This window comes from Triturus cristatus, chromosome 2_1 (genome assembly GCF_964204655.1).
Source record: "Triturus cristatus chromosome 2_1, aTriCri1.1, whole genome shotgun sequence".
In the NCBI taxonomy this organism is placed as follows: Eukaryota; Metazoa; Chordata; class Amphibia; order Caudata; family Salamandridae; genus Triturus; species Triturus cristatus.
In genome coordinates this window covers 92,687,181-92,709,698 of record NC_140581.1, presented here as the reverse complement: position 1 = coordinate 92,709,698, position 22,518 = coordinate 92,687,181, and the positions used below count along the sequence as shown (strand labels likewise).

At 51.5% G+C, this 22,518-nt stretch overlaps 1 protein-coding gene across 2 annotated transcripts in view; it reads right to left on the bottom strand.

The window, feature by feature from the left end:
- Positions 1-22,518, bottom strand: part of FANCG (FA complementation group G) — a 249,449-nt gene that overhangs the window by 107,298 nt on the left and 119,633 nt on the right. For both annotated transcript variants that reach the window (XM_085628171.1, XM_085628180.1), the window contains 2 exons: positions 20,691-20,837; positions 13,575-13,735 (listed from right to left, as the gene is read on the bottom strand). In XM_085628171.1, the coding sequence (XP_085484297.1) occupies positions 13,575-13,735; positions 20,691-20,837 (308 nt within the window). The remainder of the gene's footprint in view (positions 1-13,574; positions 13,736-20,690; positions 20,838-22,518) is intronic.

The following is a 22,518-nucleotide window of genomic DNA, read 5'->3' as shown; positions in this document are numbered from 1 at the left end:
AAGTCCTTATAATCATGCATAATCAAATTACCAGAAATATTTCTGGACTTAATTAAACCTGCTTGTATGCTATTTGTTCTTCCAGTCTATAGTTTATTAACCTATATATCAATGATCACACATAACTCCTCTTGGTCAAGGAAGCCGCAAAGAACTCTTAGATATATAGTCTACTATATATTCTGCTGTGAGGTGTGTTTCTTGTTCCAGAACTATGTGTGCCTTCATATACGTGAAAGGCTGTGGACCTTAAACCTCATTGTAGGTGCATTCAGACCATTTAGCCATATGTGATAGCGCCCCAAGTGTAAGTGATCACACAGACATTGTTTTGCTTCATGAGCCTGGTCATCCCGAAGCCTGCCCCAGACCAGCTTCTTCATTCATTCTTCTCCAATCCTTGGGTCCTGTGTGGCACCCACGACACTGCCAGTGCCTCGTATACCCGAACTCACTCGCCTTTGCAATCCTCTTGATTTGTGTGCCTATAAATTAAAACCTTCCATGTTCTCTCTCTCTCTCTATCTCTCTCTCCTGCCCTCGGACGTCCAGATGTATGTTCTAATAACAACAGTTTGCTGGCTTTCCCTTGTTGCTCAAATTGAGCAACGATTAAAAAAAACCAACTACACAACCAGTAAAGGGCAACCCCCAAAGTCAACTATGCTTTCTTTTTACAGTTCCACATAACTGCAAACAATACAGCAACCACCAAACCATGTTCTGGTACATGCACCTTATGCTCTGCGATTTGACTAGTGCCCTACGTCTTGATTAAAACTTTTCAAATAAATAAACAAACAAACACAGTGATGATGATTTCCCCAATGAGACTGCAACCCACGCAAGAAGGGCAAGCTTTAGCAAGTTTCTTTTATTAACAAGCTCCTTCCCTGTTTCAAAGGTGTTCTCCCCTATCATCCCCTTTATTCATTTTATCAACTGGGTGACCATATACCACACTGATACTTACTTGAAGAAACCTTTTTTTTTTTTTTGGAATGTATTTATTTGCATTTTTCCAATTACATGAATTTTTTTTTTTTTGCAGTTTTATATAGCGCGAACTTGACCCGAATCCAATCAGGTATCAGAGCGCTTTACATAGCACCAGTTACGTTACCCGAGGACACACATTCATTTTTTGAAGAAACTTTATTAATGAAGGATTTGTATTAGTTATAAAATATCAATTTTTGCCTCGCTGAAGCAACGTGTTTACATCGTGAAACATGTTGGCATGAATGCATACACAAGCACTTAACACTTTTTGCTGGACGATGAAGTGACAAGGTTCTCTTTAAAGTTCTGGAAGGGGTTGGATTGAATGTTGACTGACAAATCAAAGCTCAAATTCTGACTATATTTCATCAGTCTTGAAGAATGCATTTCAGATCATGAATCAATTAAATATTTATTTTTTGAGATACAAAATGTTTTAATGAGGGCGTGGCTAAGATGGCAGCTTAGGCAGACGCGTCGCTCTGCCTCTCCCGCGGGCGGCCCAGCACAGCACCGGTGATCGGCCGTTTCTACCTGGCCGACACCGACGAAAAGCAGTCCAGTAGGTGCCGGTAACAACGAAGGTGGCACGAGAGCGGTGGTCCGGTGTGGATTCGACCCCCAAGGCTCGAAAGTACGGAGCGGAGGTGGAGGCCTATCGAAGAAGGGGCACGGCCTCAATGCAGCGGAGATCGAGCGGGCGGGTTCCGGATCGGCCTGCCGGGATACGGAGCCCGGGGGGTGGCCTGATCTGAGGAGCCGCGCTGCGGGACGACCCCTCCCACGCACACGCAAGTTCACATTGGCACCCTAAGCCGGGCTCACCCGAGTGAGAGGGGGGCCCGGAGGCCAAGGTCGGGCCGGGAGTCAGCGCGGCCCGGCAGTGGAGGCAGCCAGGCGGAGGTGGCGTGATTTGAGCGGCGGCAGCCTGAGCCCTTGCGGAGGAGTCCGCGACGGCGGACGGAGCGGAAAGGGATTCCTCTCTCCCAACCACGAAGGTCCCAACGAGGGAGACACCAGAGCAGCGGTCCCAGGGTGGCCGGAAGCAGGTCGACTGCCCTGGGACGACGGCGACGCCGTGGGGTCCCCGGAGAGGATCGGGAGCGAAGTGAGCCGGACGGGATCCAGCCGCCCCCCCCCCCCGCCAGACAGGCAAGTGCTTGCGCAGTCAGCGCCACCGGCAGGGACCCTGGGGTGGAGGAAGGAGCAGGCGGCGAGAGATCCAAGGCGTCCTGCTCTGGAGCGAGGGCCGGATACCCACCCGAAGACGAGGCGGGAGACCAGCGGGCCCGGAGCGAGCACAGGGGCCTGAGGAGGCGTGCGGACTGCACAGAGAAGCGACACGGGGTGAAGGGCCTGGGGACGGCTAACTAGCGCAGGATAGGGGCCATATGTGGGAGCCCTGGAGAGTTTGGACCCGCGGCCGTGAGGTGGTTTCGCAGCAGTTGGACGGCCCGGAGCTAGAGGAGGGGCCTGCTGCCTCGGCGGGGCCCATCGGCCTCTACAGCGCGCTAGCCACCGGGCGCATGGACGTTGGGAGCTGAGGAGGCCGCCGCCAAGGAGGGTCTCAGCGGAGGGCGAGCCCAGAGTGTGCAGGCCTGGATTCTGAGCGCTCCTGAGCTGGAAAGGGGAGTAGGCCTCTGTGAAACACGAAGTGCAAATCGGGCCCCACGCATACCGGGCACACCAGAGAGGGGACTTACTGCCTCCACGACGCGGAGGGCCTCGCATCGGGGCTGGAGCCCGTGGTCTCGAGGCGGGATCGACTGACGTGGAAGACGCCCGGGCAGTGGAGAGGAGCCTTGAGGTGGAGTCCCCGTCGGCGGAGGGGGAAGCGTCCCGGGTCCCTGCTCTTCGGGCGGACCGGCGCGTCAGAGACCCAGCAGAGGGCTTCTGGACGGTGGAGGAGGCAGAGGCGACCACGGCAGGCGAGTGGCCGACATCAGCGAGCGGCCAAGCGAGGTCGTGAACTCCCCCAGGCGAGCGGGTGGAGGAGCCGCGGGCACGTTATGGTCCCCCCGAAGGGCCGCAGGGATAAGACACTAAAAGAACTGTTCGCGAGGCCACCGGTGGGACCCTCGACGGGAGTCATGGCGGCGGCACCGTCCAGTCCCTCGCCCGCGCAGCCGGAGGGAGCTGAACCGATCACCAAGTCGTTTCTGGAGTCCATGTTTGCTGGCCTGAGAGCGGCTATCCAAAATCTTCAAAAAGAATTCGCGGGGGATCTTAAGGAAGTCCGCAGGGATGTGGACGGCATCGGGGACCGGGTCGTCGCGCTGGAGGATAAAAGTGATGGTCGGGACACAGAACTGACGGCGCTACAACAAGAGATCACTCGGATTCACAACCAGCAGGTCGACCTTCAGTCGCACGTGGAAGACCTGGAGAACCGGTCTCGACGCCATAACATACGCATCCGGGGAGTGCGAGAAACCAAAGACTCACAAGACCTATTTGAATTCACGAAAGAGCTCTTTAATCATATCTTGGAACGCCCACTGGAGACTGAGTTGCGGATCGACCGGGCACATAGGGTGGGCCCTCCGAGACCTCCATCCGCCAATCCATCAGACATCTTAGGGTGTGTGCAGGACTACCGCACCAAAGAGGACATACTGCGTAGGGCCCGTCAACAACACCCGGTGACGTTCCGAGACCACTCGCCGGTGTTATACCAAGACCTATCGGCCCTCACGCTCCATAAACGCAGACTTTTCAAGCCGATTACGATGCACCTCCAGGAGCGCAACATCCGATATAGTTAGGGGCACCCCTTCCGCTTGGTGTTACGCATCGACAACACACTCTACCAATTGCGGTACCTATCAGAAGCGGCCAAACTGCTGGGGGTGGAACTACCAGCGGAGGACAGTGGTGCGGAGGGGGGCCCTGCGGAGGCAAGGGCGGACGGACCTCAGAGGACAGCAAGCTGCATTAGAGACAGTCTCCGAGGGTCTACGCAGCGTTTCGCCCAGCGGAGATGTGTGATTGTGGTGGCCGGCATCATTATTGGAATCTTGGCCGGGTCGCCTGTGGGAGGGGGGGCTTCCCATTGTGCTGCCTCACTCATTGTTGCTACACTACCATCCACCGGAAGGTGGAGGACAATGGTTCTGGACTATCACTGTTCAATTGTTGGGAGGTTCGGGTTGGGGTCGGGGGGAGCGGGTCGAGGGAGGGAAGGAAGTTCCACGTCCATCATGGGGAGGAGTCAGGACGGTCGCAAGCGCACAGGGAGCACACACCGCTTACTCAGGGTACATTCCTCCCGTACGGCCTGCGCAGTCCCCATTGCACTTTCTGAGAGGACTAGATGGGGTGAATGGCGCCTCACACACTTAAAATATTGATCCTTAATGTTAGGGGTCTCAACAACCCGGTAAAGCGCAGGGCCGTGCTATCCTGCCTGGAGAACTCCCAGGCTGATATTTGTCTCCTCTAGGAGACCCATTTGCTAACGCAAGACTGCCACCGGCTCAGATCCCGCAAGTTCCCGATCCAACTCTTTTCCTCTAGCCCCACCAAGACAGCGGGGGTAGCGATCCTGGTGGCTCAGCGGTTTAGGGGGGAGGTATTGCAGAAGGAGGCGGAAATTAATTTGATCTATAGGTTCACATTGGGAGCCTTAACCTTCACCATCGGCTCTCTCTACGCTCCCAATGAGGGTCAGGAGCGCTTTTTGCAATCCGCCCTCACGGAAGTCACGGCGGCGAGCGACCGTCATATCATCCTGGGGGGAGATCTGAATCTCGTCTTTGACAACATACAAGATAGATCTTGTCAACGCACATATCAGACAGGTGCACTTTCTGCGGCGGGCCATGACCGTCTTGGAGACCTGGGGCTTGATGATCTGTGGCGCAAGTTCCACCCACAGAGTCGGGAGTTCTCTTATTACTCTCATGCACATAAAACATATGCGCGATTGGACTACCTTCTGGTTTCGTCTGCGGTCAGAGACATGACAGCGACGGTTGAGATAGGAGTGGCTTCGCTTTCAGATCATGCTCCAGTGTTTACTATTTTGACTCTGCCATCGGTGGTGCGACCGGATAGGATATGGCGCCTCAGGGACACCCTGTTACACCGGGAGGAAGTGCTGGGGCAGATCCGCGGATCGATCACAGATTTTCTGGCGCATAACGCCAATACCGACACTACTCTAGCGACACAATGGGCGGCGATGAAGGCGGTCCTTAGGGGAGAGCTCATTGCTATCTCGGCGGCCGACAATCTAGAGCGGCGACGCAAGCGGGAGGAGCTTACACAAAAAAATAGGGAATTGGAGCAGATGCACCAGAGGACGGGGGCCCCAAGGGTGTGGCGGCAGCTGAGGGCCACTCGACAGCAGCTGGCTGCTCTGGATCAGGATAGAGCGGAATATGCGGCCCTGCGCTTAAAGCACGCCTATTACACGGGAGGGGACAGGTGCGGGCGCCTTCTCGCACACAAACTTCGGGAGGTCCGGAAACGCCAGGGGGTCCAAGAGATCTGCCGGGAGGACGGTAGGAGAGTTACTGATGACAGGGACATAGCTGAAGCATTCCGTGCATACTATGCTAACTTGTATTCTGGCTCTCGGTTGGCCGCCGATGAGGGGGCTGCCTTTCTAGATTCGGTCACGCTCTCAACCCTGACCGAGGTCCAGGCAGATCGGCTAGATGGGGACATCCGACCGGAAGAGGTGATTGCGGCTATTTCTCGGTTGAAACTGGGGAAAGCTCCGGGACCGGATGGCTTCACCGCCCTCTTTTATAAGAAGTTTTGCACCTTGCTGGTGCCACTCCTCACCCGACTCTTCAATTCCTTTTCGGTCGCGGGGGCCATCCCTCCAGACCTTTTGGGGGCCCACATAGTAGTCATCCCCAAACCGGGGAAAGATCGGACGCGCTGCAGGGCCTACCGCCCCATCTCGCTGCTAAACGTCGATCTTAAGCTTTACTCGGGTATCCTGGCCAGCTGATTGGCATCTTATATGCCATGCCTAATTGACCGGCGGGGTTCATCCCAGAACGTCAGGCCCCTGACAACACGAAATGCGTACTGCATTTGGTTGAGAAAGCCTCTCGTACAACGGGTGAATATATGTTGCTCACGGTCGACGCTGAAAAGGCGTTTGACCGCGTTCACTGGCCCTATTTAGAGCAGGTATCACAGCGGATGGGGCTGGGGAAGAAATTTCGCACCCATATTTTTAACTGCTACAAATTCCCATCGGCGATGGTCCGGGTGAATGGCCACACGTCCACTAGCTTCCCCATAATGAGGGGCACGAGGCAGGGATGTCCATTGTCGCCGCTGCTTTTTGCGGCGTATATGGAACCCCTCGCCCAGAGGATCAGACAAAATCCGTGAATTTCCGGAATTAAGTTTGGGGGGGTATACTCATACCATCAGCCTGTACGCGGACGACGTGCTACTGTCTCTGTCGAAGCCACGGGAGGCGCTGCCGATGTGCGTGGCAGAATTGGAGGCCTTTACACGAGTGGCGGGGTTCAAAGTGAACGCAGACAAGTCAGTGGCCCTAGGCCTCTCTCTGACCCCTTCACCTCGGGAGCATTTGCTGAGATCCCTCCCGTTTCAGTGGGCAGAGGAATCGGTCCCCTATCTGGGGATTCAGTTGGCTCCTACGCTCTCACGAGTGGTGGCCCTTAACTATGCCGCTTTGCGCCGGAAGATTCGCAGGGAGTTGGGGCAATGGAAGCATTATCCCCTCTCGTGGCTGGGCAGGGTTGCGGCGGTCAAGATGACCATACTACCCCAGATCCTCTACCTCTTCCGTACCATTCCTCTATATCCGCCGGTGGGGTGGCTTCAGCAGACTCAATCAGAGTTGGCCCAGTTCATTTGGAACGGGTGGAAACCGCGCATGGAGAGGTCACTGTCCACTCTCGCACCTGAAGCCGGGGGACTTGGGATCCCTGATCTTCAGCTCTACTTCTGGGCCGCGCAGTTGCGTTACCTGGTGGAGTGGAGCCGCTGGGAGTCGGAGAAACATTGGCTGTTTCAAGACCAGGCGGTGGCTGCCCGGCCCCTACAAGAGATCCCCTTCCTGCGAAAGCAACACAGACCCCCCAATCTTTATGCCTCTCACATCAGAAATCTGGGACCGTACTAACGCTCCTCATGAACTCACCACCTTTCCCTCCCCGCTTACGCCCCTGTTGGACAATCCGGAATTCACTCCTGGAATGGACTCAGCGGCCTTCAGCGGGTGGAAGCCAGCTGGTTGCCGCTTCCTATATCATATGTATGATGCGGAAGGGGTGCACCAGTTCCAGCAATTTCGGCAGGAGTACGGGTTGCCGGAGGAGGAACGGATCCGCTATCTCCAGGTCTGACATTGGGCGCTTGATGTGCGGGTCCGCCCATTTGCAGACCGGCGGCTCTCCCAATACGAGCGATGGTTAATAACACGATCGTCTGATAAGCAGCTAATCTCTGACCTGTACAGAATGCTTCCCGCCGCTGCCCACGAGACCCCGCCCCCCCCGCCCGCCGATTGGTTCCCGCGCTCCCCGCCTCCCCGCAGACCCTCCCTCCCGGCTCCCCTCTTAAGGGGACCCTCTCCCCCGTCCCAGGTGTGACCACTGAGCCCTCGGCCTGGTCGCTCCCACTCCTCCCGCCTGCTCCTTACCTGCTGGACCTCCTGCTGCCGCCTGCCGCCTGAGCCACCACAGGGCCGCCGAGCGCCGCCCCAGCCGCCACAGGGCCGCCAAGCGCCACCACCGAGCCCCCTGGTTCCCGCCGCTGCCCACGAGACCCCGCCCCCCCGCCCGCCGATTGGTTCCCGCGCTCCCCGCCTCCCCGCAGACCCTCCCTCCCGGCTCCCCTCTTATGACGCCCCCAGAGCGACCGCGCAGCGGACACGCGCAGCGGGAGCACCGATTGAGCGCCGAAGGTGCGCCAAAGGTAAGCCCGTCTGCGCCCGTCCGCGCCTGGACCGCGCCCAGTGCCAGGACCCCTGGCCCCCGCAGACCCCAGCCCACCCGCCGGACTTACGATGCCGCCACCCTCAACGCACTCAACACCGGCCGAACCCCCGGGTGCTACCGAGCCACCCCGAGACGCACCCACGGACCCTTCAGCTGCCTCACCTGCAAGTTCACCTGCATCCGGACCTGCCCCGCACCAGCACCCGCCAAGCCGAACACCAGCGGCAACCACCTCAAGTGCATCCTGCTCAACACCCGCTCCGTCCACAGACACGCCGTTCAACTCTGGAACCTCCTCGACACCACAGCTCCTGACGTTGCCTTCCTCACGGAAACCTGGATGAACGACTCCTCAGCGCCCGACATCGCCATCGCCGTCCCAGAGGGCTACAAGATCATCCGGAGAGACCGCGACAACCAGACTGGAGGAGGCATCGCCATCATCCACAGAGACACCATCCGTATCTCGACCAACGCCGACAACACCCTGACATCCGCCGAACACCTGCACTTCCAGATCCACACCGACCCCAAGACCACCCTCAGAGGCACCCTGATCTACCGACCCCCGGGACCACGCACTCAATTCAGCGAAGACATCGCCGACTTCATCAGCCCGCACGCCCTCCCCTCGGCCGACTACATCCTCCTCGGGGACATCAACTTCCACCTGGAGAACAACAACGACCGCAACACCACCACCCTGCTTGACAACCTCGCCACCCTCGGACTCAAGCAGCTGGTGACCACCCCCACCCACCTCGCCGGACACACACTCGACGCCATCTTCTCGTCCAGCAAAGACATCTCCTTCAGCCACGCCACTGGACTCCACTGGACGGACCACAGCTGCATCCACTTCACCTTCAAAAGAACCACGGTCCACCACCACCAGCAACAGGCCGCACGAAGAAGCTGGAACAAGATCACAGCCGAACAACTCACCGCATCCCTGAGCCAGCACCCTCCCGCCAGCTCACCGAACCCCAGCCAAGCCGCCGACAACCTCACGAAATGGATCTCCACCTGCGCGGACGAGCTCGCCCCTCTGAGGACCCCACCCAGCAGACCCGGAAGCAAGAAGGCCCCTTGGTTCACCGACGAACTCAAGAGCTCCAAGAAGAACTGCCGAGCCCTCGAGAAAGCATGGAGAAGAGACCCAACGCCGGACAACATGACTACCCTCAAGCTCGCCACCCGAAGGCACCATCAACTGATCCACACCACCAAGAAAACAGCATTCAAGGACCGGTTGGACAACAACGCACACAACAGCAAGGAACTCTTCAACATCGTCAGAGAGCTCTCCAACCCTAACGCCGGAACCAACGACATCACCCCATCGCAAGACCTCTGCAACTCCCTCGCCTCCTACTTCCACTACAAGATCGCTGACATACACAACAGCTTCAGAACACAACCAACGCTCCCCACGACCAAACCAACGCCCCCCACCACCACCCTCAACGCCTGGACACCGATCAACCTCGAAGACACCATCAGCACGATGAACTCCATCCACTCCGGTTCCCCAACCGACCCCTGCCCTCACCACATCTTCAACAAGGCCGACGCTGTCATCGCACCCCACCTGCGGGACATCATCAACACCTCCCTCAACACCGCCACCTTCCCTGAGAGCTGGAAGCACGCCGAACTCAGCGCTCTACTAAAGAAACCAACGGCGGACCCCACCGAACTCAAGAACTACCGCCCCATCTCGCTTCTCCCGTTTCCAGCCAAAGTCATCGAGAAGACCATCAACAAGCAACTGGCAGCCTTCCTCGAGACGACTGGTTCCCTCGACCCTTCCCAGTCAGGCTTCCGGGCCAACCACAGCACCGAGACCGCCCTCATCGCTGCCACAGACGACATCCGAACCCTGCTGGACAACGGAGAAACAGCGGCCCTCATCCTCCTGGACCTCTCCGCGGCATTCGACACTGTCTGCCACCGCACCCTAGTGCAGCGCCTCAGCAACGTCGGGATCAAGGAGAAGGCACTGGAATGGATCATCTCCTTCCTCACCGGAAGGACACAGAGAGTCCGCCTGCCCCCGTTCAGATCAGAAGCCACGGAAGTCTCCTGCGGCGTCCCTCAGGGCTCCTCGCTCAGCCCCACCCTCTTCAATGTCTACATGAGCCCCCTTGCGGCCATCGCACGCCAACAGAACCTGAACATCATCTCCTACGCCGATGACACCCAGCTGATCCTCTCCCTGACCAACGACCCCGCCACCGCCAGAGCCAACCTACACGAAGGGATGAAAAACGTGGCCGAGTGGATGACGACCAGCCGCCTGAAACTGAACACAGACAAGACGGAAGTCCTCATCCTGGGCTCCTCACCCTCCGCCTGGGACGACTCCTGGTGGCCCCCCGCCCCGGGCAACGCACCCAAACCGACAGACCACGCACGCAACCTGGGCTTCATCCTGGACTCCTCCCTCTCCATGACCAGACAAGTCAACGCCGTCTCCTCGTCCTGCTTCAACATCCTGCGCATGCTACGTAAGATCTTCCGGTGGATCCCCACCGAGACCAGGAAAACAGTCACCCAGGCCCTCGTCACCAGTCGACTGGACTACGGCAACGCCCTCTACGCCGGTACCACCGCCAAGCTCCAGAAGAGACTCCAGCGGATCCAGAACGCCTCGGCGAGACTCATCCTCGACGTCCCCAGACGAACTCACATCTCCAGACACCTGAGAGACCTGCACTGGCTCTCGATCAACAAAAGAATCACCTTCCGGCTCCTCACCCACGCACACAAAGCCCTACACAACCAAGGCCCGACCTACCTCAACAGCCGCCTCAACTTCTACGCTCCCAAACGCCACCTCCGCTCGACCAGTCTCGCCCTCGCAGCCGTCCCCCGCATCCACAGAGCGACAACAGGAGGTAGATCCTTCTCCCACCTGGCCGCCAAGACTTGGAACGCCCTCCCCACCGAACTACGCCTGACCCAAGACCACCTCTCCTTCAGGAAGAAGCTCAAGACCTGGTTGTTCGAGCAGTAGCGGACCCCCCCCCCTCCCCCCCCTAGCGCCTTGAGACCCTCCGGGTGAGTAGTGCGCTTTATAAATGCCTATGATTGATTGATTGATTGAATGCTTCAACTGCGATTTGCGCATACGTACAACACAGGACGGACACGCTGGGAAAGGGAGCTCGGTCGGAACTTGACACAGTGGGGGGGGGGGGGGGAATAGCTTACAGAGCCAGGCACTCAGCGTATCACATGGGCCTCACGGACACCCTCACAAAGATTGCGACCTATTGGTATTACACTCCGGAGCGCTTACATGCGATAGATGGGCAGAGAGACGCACACGGCTGGAGGGGGTGTGGGCAGATAGGAACCATGACTCATCTGCTTTGGGAGTGTGAGAGTGTTCAGCCATACTGGACCCAGGTGCTCGACGAGGTGGACAAGCATTTTGACACCACGATCCCACGCTTCCCGGCGTACACCCTGTTGGGCCTCCCAAACCCTTTGACATATCCGCTCAAATCACACAGGGGACGACAGATTGCAATAGCATTGGGGTCAGCGGCGCAGAATATACTTACTCATTGGCGCACTCCCACCATACCAACGGTTACAGGCTGGCTCTACCGATTGTGGCATGTCCTTGGTATGGAAAAACTCACCTTGACGCTGGCCGGGGAGGGTTCCAAATATGGGGAATTGTGGAGGCCCTTTCTGGCATTGTTGTCCTCCGAGTTCCGGGAGGTCACTTGTCCTCGCTATCTGCGCCTGCTGCGGCTACCCGAGGTACAGACGGAGGGGTAGGGCCGGAGAGTGGCTGAGACACGGGGGGAAGGGGGACAGATGGACGTGGAATGGGGGGGAGGGTGACGGTTGGGGCATAGGAGGGTTTTTTTTTTTTTTTATATAAAGTTTGCTCCGCGATAGCTAACAGGGATCACGTTGACTTCCCCAGATTGGTCCACGCTCGATTCCGACTACGGAAGAGAAAGGTGGGTCCCACCCGCCATTCAGAGACTAAGCACGGGGCTCAAATCTAGCTGGGGTTGAAGCCTGATTGTATATTTTTTGAAATACCAATAAAAGATTTAAACCATAAAAAAATTAATTAAAAAAAAAATAATGTTTAATGTCTCAATTTCGTTTTTATGGAAAAAGTTCTTGGTTCTTGCAATCATGGGAGACGTAAAAGTTGCCAAGTCTCTAGAGCACAAAACTCCCCTCCCTTTCTGGTGATAACATTTCTGCAACGCCCTCTTGCCTATGCCTTGAATTCGAATATATGTCCACTTAGATTACATTGTTAACCATGCATTTTACCTCCATTCATCTGAGCCTAGGGTCTTCAAGTGACTAAAGACAAGACAAGAGACCCACCATGGGCAAGGTCATTATTTATTAAAATAATTTTATTAAGATTTGCCATGTAAACAAATAAAGTATCAACTTTTAACAAATATTTCGAGACAATCCAAGTCCACAATACTATTTAGCATTTCCAGCACTAACTTTTAAGACCGGTATAGAGGCATTGCTGGGTGTTTCAAACTAGACTCGCGTGGGTCGGACACCCCTGCCAATCCCTTTGGGACTCCAGCAAAACAGCTCACCGCCAGCAGCGGCCATGGTTGTTCTTCTGCACAATCAGAAGTCAAATCATGCCCTGGAAATAGGTCCATGGGCCCATATATTGTCAAATTTCCGTGGGCTTCCAGGCATTTTATAGAAAATGCACTCCCCTTGCGTATACCAACGTCAACTCTGGCTGTCCATTGGGTCAATTCCAGGATTTACCCACTCCGTCACAGCCGGACAATGTCTCTTCTGGCGACCATGAGAGCCACATTGAAGAACAGCAGAGTATATTTACACAGGTTGTGATGCCCCATATACCCTGTGTATTCCAAAGGGGAGCCAAGGGCCAGGCGCACCCATGTGACCACCGAGATACGCTAGCCCACTTGTGCCCAGCACGTTTGTAACCGGGGCAGTCTAATAGGGTGTGGAGTAGCCTCCCTGTCTGACATCTGTGCAGGCACCTGTCACTTTCCGGTTCCCCCACATGGAGGAGCCTAGTCCGGGTAAAACATGGCTGATGCAGTATTTTTAGTTGTACTAGGCAGGGACCATGTTCATTCACGATTGCCATTGCTTCTAAACACGTGTCCCTCCAGTCCTCATCTGCTAGGACCCCTAGATCTCGCTCCCATCTGTCTTTTAGTATTGCCAAAGACGACAGACTGTTGCTTATTAGAGTCCTATAAATATTTGAGATGGCATGTTTGCGCAATGGGGACACTAGTAGCCGGTATTCTGATCTCTTCGGCACCCTCCTGCAATTTATTATTATTTCCTACAAGGGCGTGTTTTACTTGTGGGTACCGGGAGAGTTGATGGTCAGCCAGCTCATGTTGTTGTGTCTCTTCACAGGGAAGGAGACCCCAAGCACCCAGCGGTCATCCAGTTCTCAAATCTGGCACATTTGCATAGTAACGAAGAATGCTACGATTACAAAACCGACCTTGTGTAAGGTGAGATCACAGCACATATTCAAAGCTTCCAACATCAACACCGGAGAGCAACACAACGTACATACTTCATTAATAAAGGCAAAGCATAAGAAAGGGCAATGGAGAAGAGATTTACCTTCCATCCTGGAGATATCTCCTTGCTATCAGATACTTCACTTCCAACTGGTTATGATCGCAGAAAATAGTGACTGCGCGTGGGATCTGGACCAGATACTCTGTTCGGAGAAGGGAGACGTGGCCAAGAGAACTTGTATGTTGCTTGGAATCATCTAAAGCCTTAAAAGAAAATGAAAGGGGATGAGTGTTTTAATTTGGTCTGATAAATAGGAACATTAACTGGTATTGTGAATGTGGGACTTGTAGTCTGTCTGGTTATACCCAGAAGGAACAGTTACTTGCTGTACTAGGCCTCCATCAGGGGTATTGTCACTAAATTTAACATCAATTTTCATTCATTTGAGTCAGTCAGGCAGTTCACTCACTGAGCAATGAACCATTTGTCCTTTCTATTCGCATTTTGAGTGGAAAATCATTTTCATACAAGGTGTTTTGGCTTTAATCAGCATCCAGTGTCTGACTTCCTGCATGTGGTGCCCGCCAAGGGACAGAGAGTCACAGCAGCATCTGCCAGGCGGGAGGGCATTGCGGCTCCTGTCCAGCGAGGAGAGCCGGCAGACAAGCATGTCCCTGTAGGGTCACTGCCCAGCCACGCCGATGAAAGGTCCAAGACTCCAGTCTGTCTGAGGCCAACTTGGTGCAGGTATACTGCCCGGGGTCAGGCAGATATTTAGTCAATACAGTACCACCTTCAACACAAGAGGATTGTAACAAGAAGTGTGTTACTACTTTAAGGCTCACTACCTCGATCTACCACTGAAATGAGAAACACTACTTTGATAAGATAAGTGTATAATGCAATTTTCCACTACCTCTACCCCACTATGTAACACTTACATTTACATAAACGCTGATCATACACCCACCCTAAAATAGTGCTGCCACTAAACAGAATCAAATGCAATAACATAAATGGGCACATGGCCTGACAAGAGGCAGAATGGACATTTCCTACGGTAGCTGCTGATATCCCATGTACAGTCCTTTATAATCCTGTGAGGAACTAATGTGAAAATCTGTTCTACAGCTGAAATGACAGGACATGCTGGTGGGTGCAGAGAGGTGGCATTAAATATACACAGTGAAACCATTGAGCTGACAAGAGCCTGAGAATAAGGGTAGCGGCTCTGCCAGCGTAGGCACGGAGCGTAGTGTGGGCTATGCTATTTTGGCATGCTGCTGAAAGAGTGTCCCCATTGGAAGCCACCTGTGGGCAGAGTGGCCTTTGAAAGAAGCACCGGAAGAGTGCCACGGTGACACGAAACGAATAATGTGATGCACCCAAGAGGAAAGTGGATGGCAGGGCCGGCTTTAGTGCTGGTGGCGCCCGGTGCGAGAATCATTTTTGGCGCCCCCAGACCACCTCCTCGCGTTCTCTCACTACCACTGGGCTTAAGTGCCCCTTATCTCTCCTATCCTAAGTTATTGTTAAACACAGATCCCCCTTGAGTTTGGCGCCCCCTCCACAGGTCAGCGCCCAGTGCGGCCGCACCAGTCGCACTGCCCTAAAGCCGGCCCTGGGCAGACCTCAAGAAAGAAGCTGGAGGATCAGGGCAGCTGATGGGGCTCCTAGAAAAAGCATGCGATTAGTGATGTGTGTGACTACAGAGAGGTCTATCTTACCCCCTCCATGGGGTCCATTCTAAAAGGCTCTCAAATGTCAGAAGGTCATACATGCAGCAGGTACTGAAATACACAGGAGATGTGCCCCGTTTTCTGGGATGAAATGAGCAGAAAGTGTGTGGAACTGATGGCTCTGGTAAAAACTAGCAACATAGAGTCTAACAGGTGGCAGGTAGAAAGAGGAAACAGCTATTCAGGGCAATGGTTCAGCTTCTAGTCTTGTTGATTTGGACAAGGAAGGGACCAGGATTACACCAGAAATGGTGAAACCTACCTGGGACAGAGGAGGACTGGGGTGACCTGGCTTGAATTGTATGACATGGCTACACAGGTACAACGTTTCGCCTGGTTGACGAGGGAGGAGACAAACTGTGAAATATAGTTTGTTAGAAAGGACACATGCAGATTTAATTGAGGAACTGATTAGGAGGTGACAGCATGTACCTGGGCAGAAGTGGATGGTGAATCAGGTGGGAATAAGCTGAAACATTACGCGGTCCTGCTCTCAAGCACTATGTTTATTTAGGAAAGCGTTTGCTAAATTACGCCCTTTAACAGGGGAGAATACCAGGTAAGGAAGTAAAACAATATTTGTTGAAAAGTAAAAAAAGGCAAAATGTAACATAGATTTGTGGCTTTAGTAGCAATACTGGCAAAGATAATGTATTGCAGTTCAAAGGCTGCGCCCAAGAGGTGCCCTAACAAACATTTGGTTTAAAACTACGGAACAATGGGCAGTGGCAGAAGAGGGCCTAATGAAGGTCACGGGGCAGATGGTAACCTTAATTTAAATTATGGGTGGGCAAAATATTCAGTTCCAATCATGTGGTGCAATTTCTTCTCACTTGTGCGCCAAACCGTCCCCTATTGCGATTTTCGGTAGCTCGGAGGACATTGGGCACGATTTTTCCAATGCAGGCGGTTGCAACCGTTCGAGGTCAGAAGGGTGCCGATTGAGTAGAAAATCTACTCGAGCAGCAGCAAAATCAACGCAAGAAGCTGCACCCCCTGGCAAGCCGCAGGGTGTTATTCATGCACATTTGTGTGCGAGGAACGCGCTCCCTGTGCTAAATCACAGCACGAGTAGCGCATTGTGCTTATTTCCGCCCATTGATGGAGCTCTACGGAATCTCAAGAGTTTTTTTGTAACTCCACGGAATTCTGCAAAGTAAAATTACCCGAGTTATGCCTACCCCTAATTTAAATTACGTTTAAGCACATAATATGAAAGCTTATTTAAGTTAACCTATACAGAATGCTGAACTGAAAATTAAATTAATTAAATAAATACATTTTTCTTAGTAACCTTGGCAGCAGTCAACTGAGAGCTAAAAGCATCCTTGGAAAACATGTCCTTACCAGCCACACATTGTACAGTAAGTGCAGAAGTGAGCATTTATGTGTCTGTTTTATATATTTCTCTCAGAAATGTACATAACAATCACAGCTGCTAAGGGTGATAGCTGATGATCCCTCGGTCCATCCACCCCTAAATCTGTTCATCGAAACTCAGCCGACTGGCAATTTTTCCTGTGTCTCATATGGCAAGTTCAGCCTTGAACCTTTATCAGATCATTTAACATAAATAAAATAACATTGATTTAATGCAATTTCATACAACTGTTTGCAATTAAATGCTTAGCCTTAATGTAACCCTAAATACAATTAAATCAATTTAGAATTAAGAAATGACCGTATCCTAACCCATATGCTAACCCTACCACTCATTTTTATTCTACTAAAATACCCTCAGCCTAAACCCAACTCTTAAACTAATTCAAATCATTTTAAATACGTTATCTGTTAACCTTAACTCTAAATACATTTTAAATATAGGTCTAGAGTGGCCTTAACATTACCATTGTGCTAACCAGATTAAAATTAAATAAATGAGTAAACTTTAAGTAAAACTAATCCCAAATTACATTGTTAAATTAATTAACTAACCTCAACAGTACTAATCCTTACCCATCAACATACCTTATTCGGCACAGTTGCGGTGACAACGAATAATGACTTAAGTAGTGGCCTCCGGTTGTAGTAGAGTCACGGTAAAGGCATGCATCTTGTAATGAGACACACAGCTGCACTGTAATAAACAGGCCATTCCTGACTGAAGAGAAGACCTTGCAAGGCTGCAGACACAGTCACTCAGACGATCTGTCTAGAGGCAAATTAAGGAAGAGGTGTCCACTGCTGGGATTTTGTGTCTCCAGGAAGCCTAGATTAATAGATGCTGAATTATCTCAAACCACTAGATAGGCTCTGTAACAGCTTTGTAAAGGGTGGATGGAGCCTTGCACTTTGTCTTTAATGTTTCAAAATTTCCCTAAATCTTTGTGAATCCACCTTTAGGAGGCTCGACTAAAGTTTTAAAGTATTCCGCGGCAACTACAGAAAAATCTGTTTGACGGTCAAGAACAAGGGAATTTAAGCGACTTCTCATGAGAGGTTTCTAGTCCACTACTGCTATACAAATAAAGGAAAAAACTGGCATTCATATTCATGGGTGGCAGATTTGTTACATTCACTGACAGAGTATTCGTCATGGTCAGGGCAGGTTGAGCTTTCGGATTCAATAAAAAAAAAAATAGAACCAAAGCTATGAAAATCCACAGCCCATGAGCCCACTTTGGCCCTGGATTACTCAAACAACAGGACGAGTGGGTCAAGATTGCATGGCCCCAAGCTACGAGCCTCAGAGTTGACTGGGGCCAAGATTGATTGGACGGCTTGCCTTCTCCTGTGCCCATACCTGACCTGAGCTCACGCCACACTGCCGCATCTCGCCATACTGTGGCTACTGTTTCCCGATGAGTTTTGCGGTTGCAAATTAGTCATCAAAGGCAGATGGTTAGGACTCCCCTTTGTTGTGCTACATAGACCACTAAGGAGAATGGGACTGTGTTGTCTCCATTGGCCCCCGTTTTTGATAGTGATCTTATACCAGCAGGTGTCTTGTTCAACATCCGTCAGTTTTGTGCATACAGGGTTGGTAATGGTCCAAAAGGATTGTTTGTTGGTATATTGAAGGTTGTCTGAGCAGATAAGACAAGGGTTCCATCACGGAAATGCACAAGCCCTGTTAGAGGTCGAGGGGAAATATAGGGGTCTGTAGAAGTAGCCCAATGGGAGTGCCTTATTTTTCCTGGTAATGGTGACAGGATGCTCAAGCGCCTTGGAAGCCATCTACAAGCGCAGGGGCCTTGAAATTTACTAATATGCAGTCCCTTACACAGTCTTTGGATGATGTCAAGCCATGGGGCTCTTCTTACTGAGATGATATCTTGGGCTGTGTCCTGATGACATCTCATGTCATTTTTATCCAATGCAGTCTGGTTTTTCAGCGCCACATAATCTTCTGTTGTGCCAGAGGGCATTCCCGGAACATCCTTGAGACCAATCAGATAGGGGGTACACTCCGGGCAAAGTTGGTGATATCTTGTAGTAGGTATACCTGCATTAACATATTGATTGGGTTTAGATTTCTACTTTCTGACTGCCGGGTCCCAGATTTGTTTTGATGATAGCGTTCCGAAATATCTGGTCGATCTTCACCAGTTGGGGTTTTAAGCGGGCAAATAGATGGCAGAACAGGGAGTGGTTTAAGATGTACCCATGTCTCTTGCACAGGGGGACAAGTCGACAGGAAGATGCTGGTTCCTTCGGCTGCAGGTGGTGAAAGATTGACAGCCTTTATCTTTGTGTCCAGTTTATCAAGTCGGGCCTCTAGTGGACCTAGTTCAGTTTTTAGAATATCTTTAAATTAGCCTATACAGGACTCCATTATCTTGGACATAAAGTTAGGAGTGAACTCCAAGGCTGCCTCACTCATCATTTGAGATGATTGACAATAGAACAGATCACTACACTGTGAGGATTTATATATTGATAAAGCTGGTGAGATTATGGGAGATGGGACGGAGATCTTTGTTCTTTTCCTAGGTTATTTCATACGAGTTACCCTTTTGGATTAACGACCAGGGGTGATGGACTGCCATCTACCGTGCAGAGTTTTCTTGAAAGGAACTGACGAGGCAGTCCTAAAGGGAAGCTAAATTTATGTGAGAGATCTTGAGGTGGAGAGGACACTGGTTCTGGTTCTTGAGAAGCGTCGGCAGTGGAGAGGGGAGCAAAACAGGGGAACCCTGATTTAAGGATAGTCTCCTTTCTGAGAGAGTGATCTCAGAAGTAACTACACTGATTACCGTCTCTAGCATGTGATCAATAGACGTAAATTTCTTAGCGGGGATATTGGACGAGACCTACCCCTGCTGGTAATCTTTTCCCCATCCTTTATAGGAAAGCTTTATAATCAACACTAGGTAAAATGTTGCTCTTATTGGGGGGTAGTTGAAAATCTAAGAGGGATCACCTACCTTAAAAAGATGGAGCCACAGGTGGTGACCCAGCACCGGCCTCCTCCGGTCTATGCGCAGCGGGAAGCTAGATGCGCTTATAGAACTGGCAAAAGTCTGTGGGCCCATCCTGGATCCGGTGTTGCCTGGGGGACGTAGTCCCACCCCAGCAGTGAGAGGCAGAAATGCAGGGAAGCTGCAGGTGGCAAACCGCTTAACAAATCCTAGGTAACAGTTGGCTTGTACGGCTGTTATATGCGGCTATGGTTTGGTAACTGCTTAGCGAAAGTCAGGTAGGGAGTGCAGGGAAGCCGGACCCCCTTGAGCATAAGCCGGACCTCCCTTGAGCATAAGCCGCACCAACCTCTTCGCTGGCTGCTTCCGTGCACCGAGAGAAGCCTCACTCTGCACACACCTAGTGTGCCTCCCATGTTTAGCCCACTCTGTCCACTCTCCTGAGGCTCTTTCACTTAGGTGCTTTCGCTTAGATGCTCAGGTGCTCCGAGCCCCCTCCCGCAGATCAAGTCTTACAGCTGGCCTCTGAAGATCTACTCAGGTACAGGTACTCACTGTATCTCGTCCAACCCCAACTGCCTCCAGCAACCCCAGTAGCAGTTAAGAGGCTTGAGGATTTGGGTGGTTTAGTGTAACATGTGAGAGTTTAATGTTCAAAATATATCAGCCCCAATTTGGCTCTGTAATAAATCAGCTGCAGAACTTGGCAACAAACAGCAACAATCAGCAAACAGAGCCACAAGCGGAAGTATGCTTCTTTCCTCCCCCGCAGTGTATACTCCTGGCGCCACATGGCTCACCCGGCTTTCATGAGGGATTTTGAGGGGCCTTAAGCGGGTCTAAAGAGAAAGGCGGCGTAATTGTGTCGTGTCTAGCCGCACGCCAAGCCCCTCGACCCCCTCAGCCCCACCGACTACGATACCAGTTATAACCCTGTAATATCAAGTGTATTTCTGACCTCGCCATTATAAAGACGTTTAGCATAGAGTTTAGGGCATCAGACATTGTAGTGCTCATCACTGGTGGCATTGCTAGTATTATACAATACTTTAATGCTATTTGTTTCTAGCAAGAGAAGACTGAAGGAAGTTTGGAACAAATGGTGAGAAAGTCCTCACCTCATAGAGCAGCCGCAGAGCTTGCAGTTCAGCATCCGTCTTTCCCAGCTGATGATAAAGTTGTGAGGTCTGGTACAGCGCAGAAAGGCACCGGAAATCCACTTGGAGGGCTTGTTTCCAGCACTGAAGGGCTGCCTGAGGCTTGCACTGTGACAGTGGGTGGAGGAGAAGAAAGACGCATCTTTTGAAAAATATCTAATATTTGCTCTGACACTCAGTGCCATCTTGATAATCAAACATATTAAGAAGAACCGCCCTCACAACATAATAAAAAGCACAGTAGAAGGATTGAAAAAACTAGACAGGAAGGTGGAACAAAAAATTTTCAGATCTTTCTTTGCAATCACAATATATGGAAAACACCCTTTTGGAAGGTCTTAATAAGTATGGCAACCCTACTACTTTTGCTGAACTTCAACAATGACACAAAGTATTCAACCTGGACGTTTTGCAATTTTCTCAAACGGAAAAGTCGCCTTATATCAGTAAGAGAGAACACAAATGCCACATTTACTGAACTTACTAAGCAAAGCCACAAAAAGAGGGCATGTAGCATCTGAAGTCTACAAAATCCTAGCACCACTCAAAACCTCATTAGAGAGAGAGATATATATTGTACAAATGAGAATCCCGTCAAGTAGAATCCAGCCATCAACCATACTTCCTGCTAACTGGACTCACATATATAACTCATCAAGCATGTGTAGCTAAAATCGCCCAAGCCATAGCCCTAGCTAGACTCTGGATGATCCACAAGGCCTATTGGACAAACTCCATAAGCTGGGTCTTTCAGACTCTAACACATGTTGGAACTGTGGGAAAGAGAGGGAGGACCTAAACCCAAATTTTACAACTGCAGACATGGTAAACCATGCTGGAATGAGATACAGACTCTAATTAAACAAATGAGTCTGGAATGAAGCTATACTATGGTAGCATTAGGCATGTTTGCAGTAACACCCATTCCTCCTTTAAACAAAAATATCTGCTACTAATAGATTTGTTCCTGGTCCTCGGTGTAAAAACCATACTGACGGAGTTTAAAAGTGCAAAAAAAACTGTAATTTCACACGAAGTACATATGGATTGTCTACAATATTCTATTTTCAAAAAGGCACTCATGTTATACAGAGCATTAAAAGGCACCTGACCCTATAACGCTTGCGGATTTAATGTTCTATGCTTATGTGTGAGGGCCACTATGCCATGTCCTGAGGGGTGATAAAAGCTGCAAGACAGCGGTGATCCATAGAGAGAGCACAGTTCAAGAAGTCCCTGGAGACAAAGGAAGGAAACGAAGTGCTGCGTTCAGTTTGTTTTGGACATTTCCCCAGTATATCGACTGCAGTTCTTTAATAAAGAACCTATACTTTCCAAGTAAAAGTCTGTGAGTGTCCTTCTGATTACTAGGTAATAGACCACACTCACCCTACAGGCCCATCATCTCCTCATCTACTTCAATCCTGCTTGGACAACTCAACAACTCACTGTCACTAACAGAGCACTATCTGCTGAGCGCCACCACTGCGGTCTTGCTGCTCTGTCCCCAATCCCTAACCTCTCCTCCTTCCTTTCTTATTAATATCTGTTCTATCTCTTCTCCTTTCAGACAAATTAGTCTCTGTTATACATCACAGTAGCACAGCTGCCAAATTCAAAGGCGATCACACTCTCAGTCAAACACTCCTCAACACACCATCACTGGGTGCAACATTGATAGCTTTTGCAGAACACACACTCTGGATATCTGAAAAAGGACAGCTATTCCCTGTAAGTGCTAAAGGAATACCAGACATAGCTACAGTTCTTACTTCTGACCCACATCAGA